Genomic DNA, 17,685 nt, shown 5'->3' with positions numbered 1-17,685 from the left:
TAGTTAATAAGCCGTGTAATACATAAGTGTGCTTAGTCATTTAAAGTGGAAAAACCTCATCAAACTAGTTGGCTACAAAGAGGAAATTGAGCTTGAGAATACTACATTGATGGCTGAGAAAATAAAGTGCAAAATTGCATTTGATCTCGGAAAATTTTTGAAAGCCGATGTATAACAGGTGTCAGTTAGTATAAGGGCAATCAAAAAGTTACCATTTAAGGGCATTGCTGCAGTATATATATATATATATATATATATATATATATATATATATATAGACACACACACACACACACCATAGTGAGACCACGCTGCAGGTATATAAGCCCTGACAGACTATTATGGCACTCGTGCCCTTCAGACATGTGTGCAGTAAATGCATAAACTTGAACTATGGTCACATTATTATCAAATGTGTCCAAACAGGCCCAATGTGCAAGTATTCTTCTTTTGACTGCCGAAGGACACGCACCGGTTAGGCATCCATCAAGAATGAAGAATGTGTCCAGGGCGGCATGTGTGTCAAAAAGCACCATTGTTGTATGGTGTATCTGCTGATGCTGCCACCTCATAGCACCCTATATCGCAAATGTTGCAACGTGGAAATTTTGCTAGCTCAAGTGGGAGACAGTCAAGCACCTGCCCTAAAGTCCAGATTTCTTCCCATGCAATTGTCACACCTTCGGTCCCTTAAAGTCCTTGAGAGGTTGGATATTTCTGTCAGATAAGGATGTGCAGCAGGCAGTTACAGACCTCTTCATATACACTACTGGCCATTAAAATTGCTACACCACAAAGATGATGTACTACAGACGCGAAATTTAACCGACAGGAAGAAGATGCTGTGATATGCAAATGATTAATTTTTCAGAGCATTCACACAACGTTGGTGCCGGTGGCGACACCTACAACGTGCTGACATAAGGAAAGTTTCCAACAGATTTCTCATTCTCAAACAGCAGTTGACCGGCGTTGCCTGGTGAGATGTCATTGTGATGCCTCATGTGAGGAGGAGAAATGCGTACCATCACGTTTCCGACTTTGATAAACGTCGGATTGTAGCCTATCGCGATTGCGGTTTATTGTATCGCGACATTGCTGCTCGCGTTGGTTGAGATCCGATGACTGTTAGCAGAATATGGAATCGGTGGGTTCAGGAGGGTAATACGGAATGCCGTGCTGGATCCCAATGGCCTCGCATCACTAGCATTTGAGATGACGGGCATCTTATCCGCATTGCTGTAACGGATTGTGCAGCCATGTCTCGATCCCTGAGTCAACAGATGGGCACGTTTGCAAGACAACAACCATCTGCACGAACAGTTCGACGATGTTTGCAGCAGTATGGACTATCAGCTCGGAGCCATGGCTGCGGTTACCTTTGACGCTGCGTCACAGACAGGAGCACCTGCGATGGTGTACTCAATGACGAACCTGGGTGCACGAATAGCAAAACATCATTTTTTCGGATGAATCCAGGTTCTATTTACAGCATCATGATGGTCACATGCGTGTTTGGAGACATCGTGGTGAACGCACACTGGAAGAGCGTGTATTCGTCATCACCATACTGACATATCAGCTGGCATTATGGTATGGGGTGCCATTGGTTACACGTCTTGGTCACCTCTTGTTCACATTGATGGCACTTTGAACAGTGGACCTTACATTTCAGATTTGTTATGACCCGTGGCTCTAGCCTTCATTCGATCCCTGCGAAACCCTACATTTCAGCAGGATAATGCACGACCGCATGTTGCAGGTCCTGCACGGGCCTTTCTCGATACAGAAAATGTTCGACTGCTACCCTGGCCAGCATTCTCCAGATCTCCCACCAATTCGAAACGTCTGGTCAATAGTGGCCGAGCAACTGGCTCGTCACAATATGCCAGTCACTACTCTTGATGGACTGTGGTATCGTGTTGAAGCTGCATGGGCAGCTGTACATGTACACGCCATCCACACTCTGTTTGACTCAACGCCCAGGCGTTTCAAGGCCATTATTACGGCCAGAAGTGGTGGTTCTGGGTACTGATTTTTCAGGATCGATGCACCCAAATTGCGTGAAATTGTAATCACATGTCAGTTCTAGTATAATATATTTGTCCAATGAATACCTGTTTATCATCTGCATTTCTTCTTGGTGTTGCAATTTTAATAGCCAGTAGTGTACGTAGCAGGACACAATGTTTTACGAAATAGGTATTTCCAACCTGGTGCATTGGTGCGTTGATCACTTAAGTGCTCACGGCGATATTGTCTGATTGGTATACCGGGCGAGGTGACGCCGTGGTTAGCACACTGGACTCACATCCGGTAGGACAACAGTTTAATCCCGCATCCGGCCATCCTGATTTAGGTTTTCTGTGATTTCCCTAAATCAGCTCCAGGCACATGCTGGGATGGTTCCTTTGAAAGGGCAAGGCCGACTTCCTTCCACATCCTTTCCAAATCTGATGAGACTGATGACCTTGCTGTTTGGTCTCTTCTCCCAAACAATCCAATCCAATCGAATCAATCTGATTGGTATACAATTTCTGGACTGTACGGCTTTGGAATGGAAACTTCTTGATTGCACCATATGGCTCTCCTTCTTTGCAGATTACTAGATAAAGTATGACTAACAGTGACAGACTCACTCATTTTCTTGGGTAAAAAGTACTTTTAGATCTACATTACAGATAAACCTGGTATTGTCATCATAAGTAGCGATGTATATTAAATTGGGTTTCTTTCTTGTAGTGTTATCTAATTGAAGCCTTGGTTATCCACCTCTGATACATCTTCATTTACACTAAGTGTGAAATGTATTTCAACACACAGATATTTTGGCTTTGGGGTTAGTTTAGGAGAATGTGTTAACAAGAATGTGCAAGTACAGCTGCTGTAGTATGTATTTTACACATGAAAATATGCAAAATAATTGAAATTTAAAAATAACATAAAGTAAAACTTTAGATGTGCAATTATTTAGACACTTAAGGTTTTCTGCTTCTCATGCTGATATGAAGTGACACTATCTGGAAACTTATATTTAAAAAGAGTATTCTGAAATGAAGGTAATTTGATGTTTATGCTTGTATAGGGATGAATTATTGTGACACATAGGGGACACTGAAAATTTGAATTTCTTATTCACAAAAATATTCTCTCAAGACTATAAGGAACATTGTCAGACTAATGCCATTGTAAATGAGGCATATTTATACGGTGTGTTCTGTGGAAGCACACCCTAATTGTACTACTTTAGGTGTTGCAACTTCCAATGCTTCGTTCCAGACTTCTGGAAGTTACTAATTCGGATTACTTTTATTTACATTTTAATTGTTTTTAGTACTAGATTCTCAGATGTCCTTCAGATTTTCAGAATACTTAAATCGTGAGACCATGGTGTGGCTTAAGCCGTTTGTGTTTACGTGATGCACATTTTGTCATGCCTTGTAAAACTGTCCTGTTGGTAGATAAAATTTTCATCTACATCTGTACTCTGCAAGCCGCCTTTTTTAATACAATCAAAACTGATTTGTTCATGGTCATTTTTTGTAGTATTATAAATTTCTTGCATTAAAAATGTTTTCTTTGTAAAGAAACAGTGTTTCTGATTTGGCCAGCTTAAGTCTCATAGGATCTGCCTCAAAAACTGTGAATTACTGCTGATCCCCAATGAACAAATTAAATGCTTATTTCAAAGTGTTTCTTCATGGTAGCTGTATGGAGAAATACAGAAATGAGAACACAATGAACAACAGAGGAAATTGATAACTTTTTATTTCATTGTAATGACGAAAAAATGCTACAGCTGTGGGAAGGCATGTCAAACTGATGTCCAGTTTTCTTCTAACATTTGAACTAAGCCTGATCATAAATTTGCTGTCAATACCTCAGTGTCTTAAAAAGTGAAATCTGTGGCTTCCCACTCTCCTGTGCCAGTAAAGTCAATGCAGAAGCACAACCCATTTTGACAAACTCTTGTCAGATATCAGTTTTAAAATCTGTAGTTATTAACTAGCATTTAACAAGCTTGTTTCCTTCTTATTGGAAAATAATATAGCAGGAAATGTGTTGTGAAAGTTCTGAGGTAGGTGGCTAGAGATGTGTAGTAGGCAGAGGAAGTACACTATGCACAGTGTCAGTGAACTGTTACTTCTGGAATATCTCAAAGTTTTATAATATACTTTATTTTTATTGCAAGTTAGGAGCCAGGGTTCTTGTTATTGTAGTTGGTACTACTGCTTCTGTGAGTAAAATTTGCACACTTCATTGTGTTCATTCAGTAGTATATGTCTACAGTTCAGATGTACCTAATGAATGAACAAAAAGTGTACATATATCACTTCTAAAAGTAGTAGTACCACCAGTAATACAAGTAATTGAGTAATTGGTTAGTAATAGTTTTATAGTGGTAGAAAGTAGTTTCCTTTTTCGTTTTTCCTTTTTCCTCTTTCCTCATTTTGACGTTAGGTTTTTTCTTTGTAGTTTCTGACTGTGCCAGGTAGTAATAATTACACACACTTATTATACACAGGACTGGGAGTTGTATGGCTTTATTTTATCTCCCCAGACAATAGGTTGTAGCTGTCAAGAAGTAATAAACAAGTAAATAATTAACAAGTAAGTAAATATTTACTCGCATGTCTGGATGAACAGACATTGGCGATTGACAGCCATCGGAAATAAATTTGCTGAATGCAAATACCTTAGAATCAGCTGTGTTACGTATAGATATACTACCTATTGCTGATGGGTGAAAATTTGTGCCAGAGACTTGAACCCGAATTTCGTGCTGGTCACAACTGATTACTTTAACAACTATCCGTACACACTTCCCGGACTGATCCAAACTTCCATGTGTCACACTGTCAACATCTCTGTATTGTAGCCCATACATTAATCACTCAAAGCTCACACCTTTACTCTGTATTCCATTCACCAGTGAGGATGAGACTGAGGGTTCAAGACCCATGATATTATCATTTTGTGCCCACCCTGACACATTATTTACTTGCATGTTTGGATGAACGGACATTAATGGTGATCGACAACTGCCCGAAATCAATTGAAAATAAATTCGCTATTACCCATAGTCTTGTTCTCACTGGTGTGGTAATGCAGAGTAAAAGCTGTGAGCATTAAGTAATGAATGTAGGACCTATTGTGCACACTCTCCTGCCATTGTTCCCATCTACTAGTACCTGTAATCATCCTAGCTACTTTCATATCTGTAACCTCAACCTTATTGATAAGGTCACCTGAATCCACCCAGCTTTCGCTCCCATACAACAAAGTTGGTCGAAAGATTGAACGGTGCACAGAAAAACTGGGAATGAACTCTATAGACGTAGCAGCTGTCTAGTGTGTCCATAACTGGGCCCTGAACCACAGATATCAATTTTCCCCTGCAAAATCGAGAGTTATGCATTTTTTGATGACTCAGGACTGTGCACCCACACCTAGAAATTGATCTTGGTGAGCAGTTACTTGAAGTCATTGGCACTTGACAATTCTTAGGTATTTTATTTTACCACAAGCTAACTTGGGTGCCCCATGTCCACCGGCTCAAGGTCACTTTCATGAAGAAGCAGAATGCTCTGTCGTCTTAGTCACTGCTTGTGGGATGTGGACCTCACAGTTCTTCTGAGCAGTGATTTTATCCCCACTTGGCCTGTGAATGGGTTAGCAGCACTGTCCTTACAGAGCCTGCTGGAAACTGTTCACCACACTGGCATTTGGTTGGCAACGGGTGCATTCCATACGAGCCCTGTTGACAGCCTCCTGGCAGAAGCCGGTGTCCCACCACAGCAGGTTAGTCTGTTAGTCTACAACTCAGTCTGTCAGATGCCTACCCATCCATGTCACTCAACTTTGTTCCACTGGGATCCGACTCTATATTCTACTGAAGGACCTCCAACAGCCTCCGTTAGTCTTGTGTTCCTAGAGCCCTCTTGACATCTGCCATGTACTGTGATACAGATGGATCTGTTTCATGGCCCGAAGGAGGATGCTGAGCCTATCCTTCTGACACCTGTTTCTTTCAATCCTCCACAATTATTAGAATTCGGTATGCATCTACAAAGAAGGATCAAAAGTAAACAGCACGGTCGGTTACACTTTTGCACATTCATGGGGACATGAGCAACACACTCTGCCAAGCACCTGCAGTGTATACACTGCACAGTTTGTTGCCATCTTTCAGGCTTTGTGGTACGTCAAATCCCAGGCCACGATGAACTTTATGATCTGTAGTGATTCCATTAGTTGCTTAAAAGGTATAACCCTGTGCTATCCCAAAACTCTTTTGGTCGCAAACATCGGGGAGCTACTGGCTAACCTCTGCAACTCTCCAGAGATAGTGACCTTCATCTGGACACTGAGCCATATAAGTATTCCAGGAAATGAACTCGTCAACCGTCTACCTAAAGACGCAACTACAGGAAATAAACTTGACGTCAGGATACTGGGTCCAGACTTAAGGTTAAAAATGCGACGCAATATTTTGAGGCTCTATAAATTGGAATGGCAGGCTGCTACGATCCAAAAAAAGTTGAGCCATTAAATTGTCCACTAAGGTGTGGCATTCATCTTTCCAGGCCTTTCAGAAAGATGGCATTGTACCGATTGTGGGTTGGCCACACGACTCGTCCACAGGTTCCTGCTGTGTCTGGAGGATCCTCCTCACTGCAGCTGTGGTGGTCTGATGATAGTGTATGTTCATGTTGAGTGTGCCCTGCTGGCCAATTTGCAGCATGCTTTCAGCTTACCTACCTCAGGTGCTTGTGGATGACGTGACAGCCACTACCAAAGTGTTGCATTTTCTGAGGGAGAATGGATTTTACTGTAATCTGTAACACACTTCCATTTCCAGTGTTAGGGGCAGTTGTGGGGGGCGAGAGCCCTGCCCCTACCCCTCCCCCCCTACCCCCCCCTCCCGTCCCCTCCACTCCATGGTAAGTACCCACAAAGCAACTGAATATTCCTTTCTTCCCCCCCTCACCTTGGGCTTTTAGCTCCCCTTGTACAAGATGCTGCCTCATTTATCTCTTTTCTTTTGCCTGTTGTTGTGCAACTACTGTCATGCCCTTTTAAACTCCTTGACTTGTTTACATAGTTTGAGCAGCCTACTATTCATTGTTTTAACTTTTTACATTTTGACATGTTTCTCTCGTAAGGAGGAACTGATGACCCCATTGTTTAATCCCTTAAACACACAGTCGTCATTGTCATCACGGCGTTTGTGGAGACGACCATCGACCTAGGTGTAGCAAAAAATGTGATTTACCCAAAGAGCAAACAGATTTCCATTGATTGACGGTCAAATCTCGTGCCCATTGCAATCATAATTGACAGTGTCATTGGGTAAACATGTGAACATGTAGTGGTGGTGTGCTGTGAGGTCCACGACAATGTATGGTAAATGCTGTGCTCCAAAACGCTTGTGCGTGCACCAACATTGTGCTATTTCGGCAGAGATGCCACAGGTCACTATCTATCTTACTTTACAGAGCAGACAAGCCTCAGAGCCCCACATTCTGTGAAGAGTCATGGTTGTCCAACCATTTAGTGCCTGGTGGTAGTTTCATTGCCCTTCTACCTTTTTCTCTGTATATGCTCATGGTAGCACATGAACGTTTTACCACCTTTGTCATTTTCAAGACACTCGATCACACGCTCTGCATAATTAAAATTTCTCTTGTTGTCCAAGTCGCTTATCTCCATGGATTTTTCCATTTGCAGCCCATACCTTCACTAGTGATCCCCTGTCTGTGTATGCTGTGCTTACATACTTTTGTCACGTGCCCACAGTGCCACCAGGTGGCATGCAGCATGGTGGACAGTAGTCAGTTTTGGCTTATCAGTGTACATTAAGATTCTGGAATTGCTAAATATGTGGTATCAAAAATAAAGGCAATCCAGAAATTGTACTGATTGTGATTTTCTGCCATACAATTTTAAGTGTTGTGAAAATTCATACCAAGACATGTTGACACCTCAGGAAGCTCACTCTTCCATAAACATATGCGTGGCGAGCATGGGCCCCAAGCTATTGCATCACCCACTTTCTTTCCTATACGGCAATCTCTCATCTCAGATTATCATTCCATCTTCTTCTCTTTCTCATGGTGGCAGCCTTTGATGTCAACCTGGCTATTCCCTAGCTTCTACCTTCCTTTCTTGGAATAGTCTTCATGAAGTACTTTAGTGGTCCCCTTCTGGGTTTGACCTTCATTTTCCAAATTTTTCTGTTGTGTAGACCAACTGGGAAAGAACAGCTTAAACAGCACCTACTGTGTGCATTGTTAAACGTCATGTGTGCATAGTACCTGCATAGGCTCTTACTTGCACTTCAACGCCAGCGTGGTAGCCAATCTGACATAGTGGGGTCATTGCATACCCTTCAGTTGAGCCCCAACCTCACAAGGATCGCATTGCCTATGCCTGAGCTGCTAGCCCCCATGCATGCAAAAGATTAGATGTCCATCATCCTGGGGCATCAGCACTCTAGGCAATAGCCATTGTGCCATATGGCCTTTGCTGCGGTTGGATGGCACCCTTCAGATGACTGGAGTAGGTGACATCAGGGTAGACTTTGTGCATATGAATAATATTAAATTACACCAGAACGATGGCCATTTTGACCTTGCAGTCTCTTTAGACTGGAGACAAAATTTCAATGCTTACAGTTACAGTCCTAGTGCTTTCTCAACCCGGCTACATTATGGGAAAAGGGACAAGCCAGACATCTAGGAGCAAAACAATTTATCCAGTACTTACTATGTACTCAAACTGTGACAAAGACATTATTTTTTGTGAAACATATTGAAGATAAATTTGGAGAATTTGTAAATATGTCATCCTAATTAATAGTCCAGCAAAGGCTGCTTCATGGCAGTATTTTATTTCACCAGACAAGTCTCAGGCATTGCCAATCATCAGCGGTATCTTAAATGTAATACTCTCTAGTGTATCCAAATGATAATATTTCACAATGTTCATTTAATATTATATTTACACGATTTATATATACAGATACATAATCAGCACGAGGAATTTTTTACAGCTGTATGTTGTTGTTGTTGTTGTTGTTGTTGTGGTCTTCAGTCCTGAGACTGGTTTGATGCAGCTCTCCATGCTACTCTATCCTGTGCAAGCTTCATCATCTCCCAGTACCCACTGCAACCTACATCCTTCTGAATCTGATTAGTGTATTGATCTCTTGGTCTCCCTCTACGATTTTTACCCTCCACGCTGCCCTCCAATGCTAAATTTGTGATCCCTTGATGCCTCAAAACATGTCCTACCAACCGATCCCTTCTTCTAGTCAAGTTGTGCCGCAAACTTCTCTTCTCCCCAATCCTATTCAATACCTCCTCATTAGTTATGTGATCTACCCACCTTATCTTCAGCATTCTTCTGTAGCACCACATTTCGAAAGCTTCTATTCTCTTCCTGTCCAAACTGGTTATCGTCCATGTTTCACTTCCATACATGGCTACACTCCATACAAATACTTTCAGAAACGACTTCCTGACACTTAAATCTATACTCGATGTTAACAAATTTCTCTTCTTCAGAAACGATTTCTTTGCCATTGCCAGTCTACATTTTATATCCTCTCTACTTCGACCATCATCAGTTATTTTGCTCCCTAAATAGCAAAACTCCTTTACTACTTTAAGTGTCTCATTTCCTAATCTAATCCCCTCAGCATCATCAGATTTAATTTGACTACATTCCATTATCCTCGTTTTGCTTTGGTTGATGTTCATCTTATATCCTCCTTTCAAGACACTGTCCATTCCGTTCAACTGCTCTTCCAAGTCCTTTGCTGTCTCTGACAGAATTACAATGTCATCGGCGAACCTCAAAGTTTTTACTTCTTCTCCATGAATTTTAATACCTACTCTGAATTTTTCTTTTGTTTCCTTTACTGCTTGCTCAATATACAGATTGAATAAAATCGGGGAGAGGCTACAACCGTGTCTCACTCCTTTCCCAACCACTGCTTCCCTTTCATGCCCCTCTACTCTTATAACTGCCCTCTGGTTTCTGTACAAATTGTAAATAGCCTTTCGCTCCCTGTATTTTACCCCTGCCACCTTCAGAATTTGAAAGAGAGTATTCCAGTTAACGTTGTCAAAAGCTTTCTCTAAGTCTACAAATGCTAGAAACGTTGGTTTGCCTTTTCTTAATCTTTCTTCTAAGATAAGTCGTAAGGTTAGTATTGCCTCACGTGTTCCAACATTTCTACGGAATCCAAACTGATCTTCCCCGAGGTCCACTTCTACCAGTTTTTCCATTCGTCTGTAAAGAATTCGCGTTAGTATTTTGCAGCTGTGACTTATTAAACTGATAGTTCGGTAATTTTCTTATCTGCCAACACCTGCTTTCTTTGGGATTGGAATTATTATATTCTTCTTGAAGTCTGAGGGTGTTTCGCCTGTCTCATACATCTTGCTCACCAGATGGTAGAGTTTTGTCATGACTGGCTCTCCCAAGGCCATCAGTAGTTCTAATGGAATGTTGTCTACTCCCGGGGCCTTGTTTCGACTCAGGTCTTTCAGTGTTCTGTCAAACTCTTCACGCAGTATCTTATCTCCCATTTCATCTTCATCTACATCCTCTTCCATTTCCATAATATTGTCCTCAAGTACATCGCCCTTGTATAAACCCTCTATATACTCCTTCCACCTTTCTGCCTTCCCTTCTTTGCTTAGAACTGGGTTGCCATCTGAGCTCTTGTTATTCATACAAGTGGTTCTCTTCTCTCCAAAGGTCTCTTTAATTTTCCTGTAGGCAGTATCTATCTTACCCCTAGTGAGACAAGCCTCTACATCCTTACATTTGTCCTCTAGCCATCCCTGCTTAGCCATTTTGCACTTCCTGTCGATCTCATTTTTGAGACGTCTGTATTCCTTTTTGCCTGCTTCATTTACTGCATTTTTATATTTTCTCCGTTCATCAATTAATTTCAATATTTCTTCTGTTACCCAAGGATTTCTACTAGCCCTCGTCTTTTTACCTACTTGATCCTCTGCTGCCTTCACTACTTCATCCCTCAGAGCTACCCATTCTTCTTCTACTGTATTTCTTTCCCCCATTCCTGTCAATTGTTCCCTTATGCTCTCCCTGGAACTCTCTACAACCTCTGTTTCTTTCAGGTTATCCAGGTCCCATCTCCTTAAATTCCCACCTTTTTGCAGTTTCTTCGGTTTCAATCAGCAGTTCATAACAAATAGATTGTGGTCAGAATCCACATCTGCCCCTGGAAATGTCTTACAATTTAAAACCTGGTTCCTAAATCTCTGTCTTACCATTATATAATCTATCTGATACCTTTTAGTATCTCCAGGATTCTTCCAGGTATATATTTCATAAAAAATGCTTATGCTGATTACATATATGGGTATATAAATTGTGTAATCGTATTACTACATGAATATTACAAAATCTTGTCATTGCGATACCCCAAACAAAGTACATCACATATAAGATACTGCTGATGATGGGCAAGACCCATAACAAGTCCAGTGAAATAAATTATTACCACATAGCAGCTTTGTTGAACAATTAATTAATGACATATTTAAAATTTCTGTAAGCTGCAGAACACTAAACATACAAAAAAATCTGGAGAAGTTGAGTCATTAGGAAAAATGCACTGTGGACTGTGCCAGCTTCGAGAACCACTTCCAGCTTCCTCCTCTGGTGTATACTGGTGACAGGGCTCTCTCTCAGGAGTCCTCTCCCCAGAAACCCACATATCAGTGGCCCACTGAAAGCCAGTTGCTAAAGAACAGCCAGTTGCTGCCTTCACATGCTCATCATGAATAGGTCCTCAGAAGAATCCGGCTACAATAGGCTGAAGAAGAAGAAGAAGAAGAAGAAGAAGAAGAAGAAGAAGAAGAAGAATCGGGACAATGACACCAATGCTCATTGATACGGTTCCACCCCATCGGGGAGAGGCAGTGATCCTGGGGCATGACCGGTTCTCCCAGTCCCTTCACACCTAACCTAGGCACTGGTAATGTGATCATTCAAGAGTACTGTAACTTCAGTACTGTGGAACCTTTTCAGCTGTTGATCTAATAATCTCTTCCCAATACTCTTGTGACTTCACTGCGTTTGTCACTACATGACAATCTTCATGACAGTGATGACTTTCTGTTGATCCTGTTACTTCCTTGTCATCTCCAAACCAGCTATCGCATTGTGCTTTGAAGAACCAGTTGGCAGTTCTCTAATTGCATTGATGAGGTTGTGCAAGATATCTCAGATGTGATCAACCATGCTGCCAAAAGTGCTAGTCCCCTTCCTATAGATCCCCTCCACAGCCAGCCAGTGCCATGTTGGATCAATGACATTGCAGTAGCTGTTTAGGATTGCCAAAGAGCCATGCAGTCTTTAAAGTGACATCCTTTGCACATCAGTTCACCACTTTTAACTGACATCATGCTAAGGATAGCCATCTATTTAAACATAGTAAGAAAGAGTGCCGGGAGTGCTATGTCTCCTCCCTCTTCATCTCAGGTGTGGGCTAAGCTCAGTATAAGATTGTTCTGGGCCTTGTCCTTCAGGATGGTATTTGTACTGATGCATCAGTTCTTACTGAACACCTTGTGATCACATTTTGCAGCAGCATCAGCATCTTCTCCTTACCTGACTACCTTTCTATTGCAGAAACAACAGATTGAAAACCTCCCCTTGTATTTCAGTCCACTATGCTTAATCATATAATGAACTTTTCACTGACAGGGAACTGCTTCAGCCTCTTGCCTTATCTCACGATATGCTCCCAGGCCCTGATTAAGTTTGTAATCAGATAATCCAGCAGTTGATTATTATACAAAGATATCTGCTCACAGTCTTCAGCCATATTTGGCTTAAAGGAGTCTCCCATATGGTTGCCTGCAGATAACGCTGATTTCTCTATTCTAGGTGACTTTTGTCCCCCTGTAACTGTGGTTTCTGGAAGGGACAATCCACAGCCAACTATGCTAAATGCCAGCACCTCAGGGCAGTCTTTTCTGATGTACATATGGTATAGGACACGTTGTGTTGCCATGACATTAAACTTACTTTCCGTAACTGGGGATTTTGTGGCTCCCTATCAATTTTTATTTCAAGGCACCATCTGATAGGCCTCTGTGTGGGCCCTTCCTCGTAGTTTCTAATTCTCTCCTCCAAAAATGCAGGTCATGCATTTCTGCCATCATACCAGGGTTGTTCCTGACCCCGAAATCTATTTGGGTACCCAACACTAGGAAGAGCTGTTGCACATTTCAATTTTTTGGTCCTACTTTTTGATAAAAAGCTGACTTGGCCGTGCCACTGTCATCAACTAGACTAGTTGCACATAGAAGCTTAATGCACAGATTTCTTACCCACACCTGTTATGGTGCAAATCGTGTTACTCTTCTCAGTATGTACCAGGCTCAAATCTTCTATAGAGTCCAGATTTGTGGCTCAGTGGCACCTTCGGTATTGAAATACTTAGACTAAGTCTATCATCATGGAGTTCATCTGGCCACTAGTGCCTTCCAGATGACTCCTGTAGACTTCTTGATGAAGCGAGGATCTTTACTCATCAGTTCCAGTGATACCAATTCTTGGTCTCCCATGCAACTGCCACTCACCAACTCCCTGATCATCCAGCATATCCCACTCTTCTTACATATAAGGGACATCGACTGCCTGATATCTGCTCTTGGGTGGCATTACCAGTTGGAAGGCACCTTGCAACCTGCTGCAAAAATCTTTGCCTCTCCTACATAGATTGTGATCCCCATGTTTTCTTGCACAACCTTCTTGATTGGTGCCCAAGCCATGAATTGGGGCCAATCTTCTTCAGGGTCCTAAAATCTGTTGTCCCATGACCTGTCGGCATCTATTACATTTAGTTCTTCATGGATTTCAGGGTGCTACCATCTATGTCACTGATGGCTCTGAAACTGTGGAGAAGAAAGGATATGCTTTTACATCCCGTGTTGGGGACCTTCATTGTCAGGAACATTTAGTGTTTCTTCTGTGGAGCTGGCTGATCCATTAACAGGCCCTCCACTTTCTTTAATGGGGCCTCCCTTGACCACATTTTAATATGTAGTGACTCAATGAGCAGTCTGCAGGCAACTGACTGACACTCTTCTCACCGTGTGGGATCTGCTATTCATGACCTTCTCATTGAACTTAGTCATAATGACTGCTTGGTTGTCTTTCTGTGTGTCCCAAGTCATGTTGGTACCTTGGGGAATAAATTGGCTGAACATTTGACTGGAAGGGGCAGGGGCAGAGTGATTGGGGCGTCCCATGCTGGATGGTTGATTTTGGGGATCTCTAACCCTAACTGTATTACTGTTTTAATTGATTTAAGATGTAGTTTGTCTCTGTTTCTGCCATACCCTATTTTCTATTTCAGAGGTGTCCGCCCCTGGTAGCTTAGTGGTCAGCATGGCGGAATGTCATACCTAACAGCCCGGGTTCGATTCCCAGCGAGGTCGGAGATTTTCTCTGCTTAGGGACTGGGTGTTGTCCTTATCATTGTCATTTCATCCCCATCGATACGCAAGTTGGTGAAGTGGTGTCAACTCGAAAGACTTGCACCAGGTGAACGGTCTACCCGATGGGAGGCTTTCTATGGCTAGGTCTTACCATTCCTTTGTGTTTCCATCGTCATAACATGTGCTTCATGGATGTCACTAATAATGAATGAACTGTGACCTTACTGTTTAGTCCCTTATTCCTCAACCAACCAACCAATCAGGCATAAACAGCCCTCATCTGAAGAAACAGAGAAACTGACGATCCCAACATCCCAGTACCTCTTCATATAGAAACAATCAGTCAAACTCAAAATACAGATTAGCCTGGAAGCTTTAACTTGTGCTCAGAACATTGTGAAGTGTCAAACTTTTAGTTCCTTCTTGTACAGCTAACTGGTATAATGATTTTGTCCGACTTCTGAAAGCTATCATTCACTTGGGCAATGTTTTTTAAGTCCATGCTGGTTTTGTGTAGTTTTCTTATTCTCTTTGATGTTTGATTTGTCATGAAGTGCCAACTATTTTTGGGTCAGTTTTATTTTGACCAACCCTTATATGGTTAATGGGTTTGAATCATCAGATTAGCAGCTACGAGCAAAATTGAAAAGGTATGGAATAGTTTATGCCCTGTCGGTACACTGGAAGTTAAATGAAACTACTATACAATGGAAATGCTGTGTGGCTAGGGCCTCCCGTCGGGTAGGACATCGAAAGGGTGCAAAAAAGGGCAGCTCGTTTTGTATCATCACGTAATAGGGGAGAGAGTGTGGCAGATATGATACGCGAGTTGGGATGGAAGTCATTAAAGCAAAGACGTTTTTCGTCGCGGCGAGATCTATTTACGAAATTTCAGTCACCAACTTTCTCTTCCGAATGCGAAAATATTTTGTTGAGCCCAACCTACATAGGTAGGAATGATCATCAAAATAAAATAAGAGAAATCAGAGCTCGAACAGAAAGGTTTAGGTGTTCGTTTTTCCTGCACGCTGTTCGGGAGTGGAATGGTAGAGATATAGTATGATTGTGGTTCGATGAACCCTCTGCCAAGCACTTAAATGTGAATTGCAGAGTTGTCATGTAGATGTAGATGTAGGCCGTTCACCTGGTGCAGGTCTTTAGAGTTGATACCACTTCGGTGAGTTGCGTGTTGATGGGGGTGAAATGATGATGGTAAGGATAACATAACACCCAGTCCCTGAGCGGAGAAAATCTCCGACCTAGCCGGGAATCGAACCCGGGTCATTAGGTATGACATTCTGTCACGCTGACTACTCTGCCACCATGGGCGGACATTACACAATAATGATAAAAATAGAGAACCATTAAAATTGAAAAACCTGTTTAAGAGACTGAAGGGAGGGAAATGAAGAAAAAGTGCAGTTACAATATAAGAGGGAAACAAAGATACAATAGCTGTAAGTTCATCTAAAGTGATTGAAAGTAGAAATTTTTGTGCCGATAAGCTCTTTCCCATTTCCACAACTGAAACGTAATGACTAGTTTCAAGAAAATAGCTAAAATAGCCAAATGATGCCGTCAAGTTCCTGAAATTGTACCGTAGAGCTTGTTCTAAAAGTCTGTATTTGGTTAATTCCTGGAGGAAGTTTGCCACTGAATGTTGTTGAGTTTCCAAGCAGAACTAATGTTATTAAGAATTGTTGGTGATCATCCAAGTGACTGACTGAATGCTTGCATAAGTCCTCACAAGTGGAAACCTGTCAAATTCCGGTTATGGTGGTAAGAATGTACATAGAGATAACAGTACAATGTCATTGTTTATGTAGTCAGTGAGGCCGGCCGGTGTGGCCGTGCGGTTCTAGGCGCTTCAGTCTGGAACCGCGTGATCGCTACGGTCACAGGTTTGAATCCTGCCTCGGGCATGGATGTGTGTGATGTCCTTAGGTTAGTTAGGTTTAAGTAGTTCTAAGTTCTAGGGGACTGATGACCACAGATGTTAAGTCCTATAGTGCTCGGAGCCATTTTATGTAGTCAGTGACTTTAAATGGAAGAAAGAAAATCAGAACGGGTGACGGTTGTCACATTGTTTCTAATTTATTGTTGTTGCTAGTGAGATTTTTGGTTTGTCTGTGTGTCTGTTTCAAAGTGCCTTCAAAATTGTAAAGCCTTACCATCCACAACAGGTGGCAAAATACACTTGTCTCTCTGTGTGCGCGTGCTCAACTCTAAAATTTAAGTGTGTGGTTAAAGGGTGTCCTATATTAAGGTCTGACTTGTTTTAAATGTAGAAGTGCAAGTAGCACTAATGGTGTGTGTATGTAATTCTTTGTTGCAGAAAACAAGTAGAAGAAAATGCCATTATTGGTTCATCCAAGGAATCTCACATACATTTCTGTAAAATCTGTGCTGAAAGAGAACGTGGACTGGTGTTTCTTCCATGTGGCCATGTGATTGCATGTGTGGAATGTGGCCCCTCCCTTTCTGTGTGCCCTGACTGCAACACAGAAATATCAGCAAAAATGCGTGCTCACATTGCATGAAGTCAAAGGAATGTTTGTGACAGTCTCCCAGTGCAGGATTTTCACGAATTTGCATAAGTTATTACTTGTGAAGAGAGAGACATTTTTCTAACAGCCTGCAACAAATTTTGCAGCACTAACTTTTTAGTATTTACAGCTAGATTTTGAAGGCTGTACTGATGTTCCTTGGTTTGATAAAATTGTGTTTTTACTGAGTTTGTGTGTTTGTGTGTGTGTGTGTGTGTGTGTGTGTGTGTGTGTGTAGCAAACTTTGGACTGGTAGTTACAGCAGTCAGTTTTACCAGCCAGCTACTTTCATATAGTTGACTTGGAACTGGTACAGTATTTGGAAAAAAATGTATTTTTTGAATAAAATTAATAAAAACGTGTGTGTGCAACCAGTATACTGACTTTTACTGTTTAACAGCTTATCACAAAAATGAATTTGCAGTTGGTGAAGTGTGTTGATATTAAGAAATTTCATTAGAGTGTACTACTTGTGGGTCAAGCTTTCCAAACAAACATTAAAATAATTAGATGATAGTGAGGTTCAGAGTACTAGAAGTTTACTGTTTTTTTTTTCCTATTATCTCCCAGTAATTTATTTTCAGTCTCTTGTCTTTTAATTTATTACTAATAATTGGACAACATATATTGATTTCCAGTTATTGTGC

The 17,685-nt window shown here is 41.6% G+C and overlaps 1 protein-coding gene across 2 annotated transcripts in view; it reads left to right on the top strand.

The window, feature by feature from the left end:
* LOC124721587 (baculoviral IAP repeat-containing protein 7-like) overlaps positions 1-17,413 on the top strand; it is a 97,756-nt gene extending 80,343 nt beyond the window's left edge. For both annotated transcript variants that reach the window (XM_047246637.1, XM_047246636.1), the window contains exon 6: positions 16,828-17,413. In XM_047246637.1, coding sequence (XP_047102593.1) covers positions 16,828-17,032 — 205 coding nt within the window. In that variant the 3' untranslated portion in view covers positions 17,033-17,413. The remainder of the gene's footprint in view (positions 1-16,827) is intronic.
* The last annotated feature ends 272 nt before the right edge of the window (positions 17,414-17,685 follow it).

The sequence above is a fragment of the Schistocerca piceifrons genome, chromosome X, assembly GCF_021461385.2.
Source record: "Schistocerca piceifrons isolate TAMUIC-IGC-003096 chromosome X, iqSchPice1.1, whole genome shotgun sequence".
Taxonomy (NCBI): domain Eukaryota; kingdom Metazoa; phylum Arthropoda; class Insecta; order Orthoptera; family Acrididae; genus Schistocerca; species Schistocerca piceifrons.
Note: the sequence above shows the minus strand (reverse complement) of the source record. Positions and strands in the feature narration are given on the sequence as shown.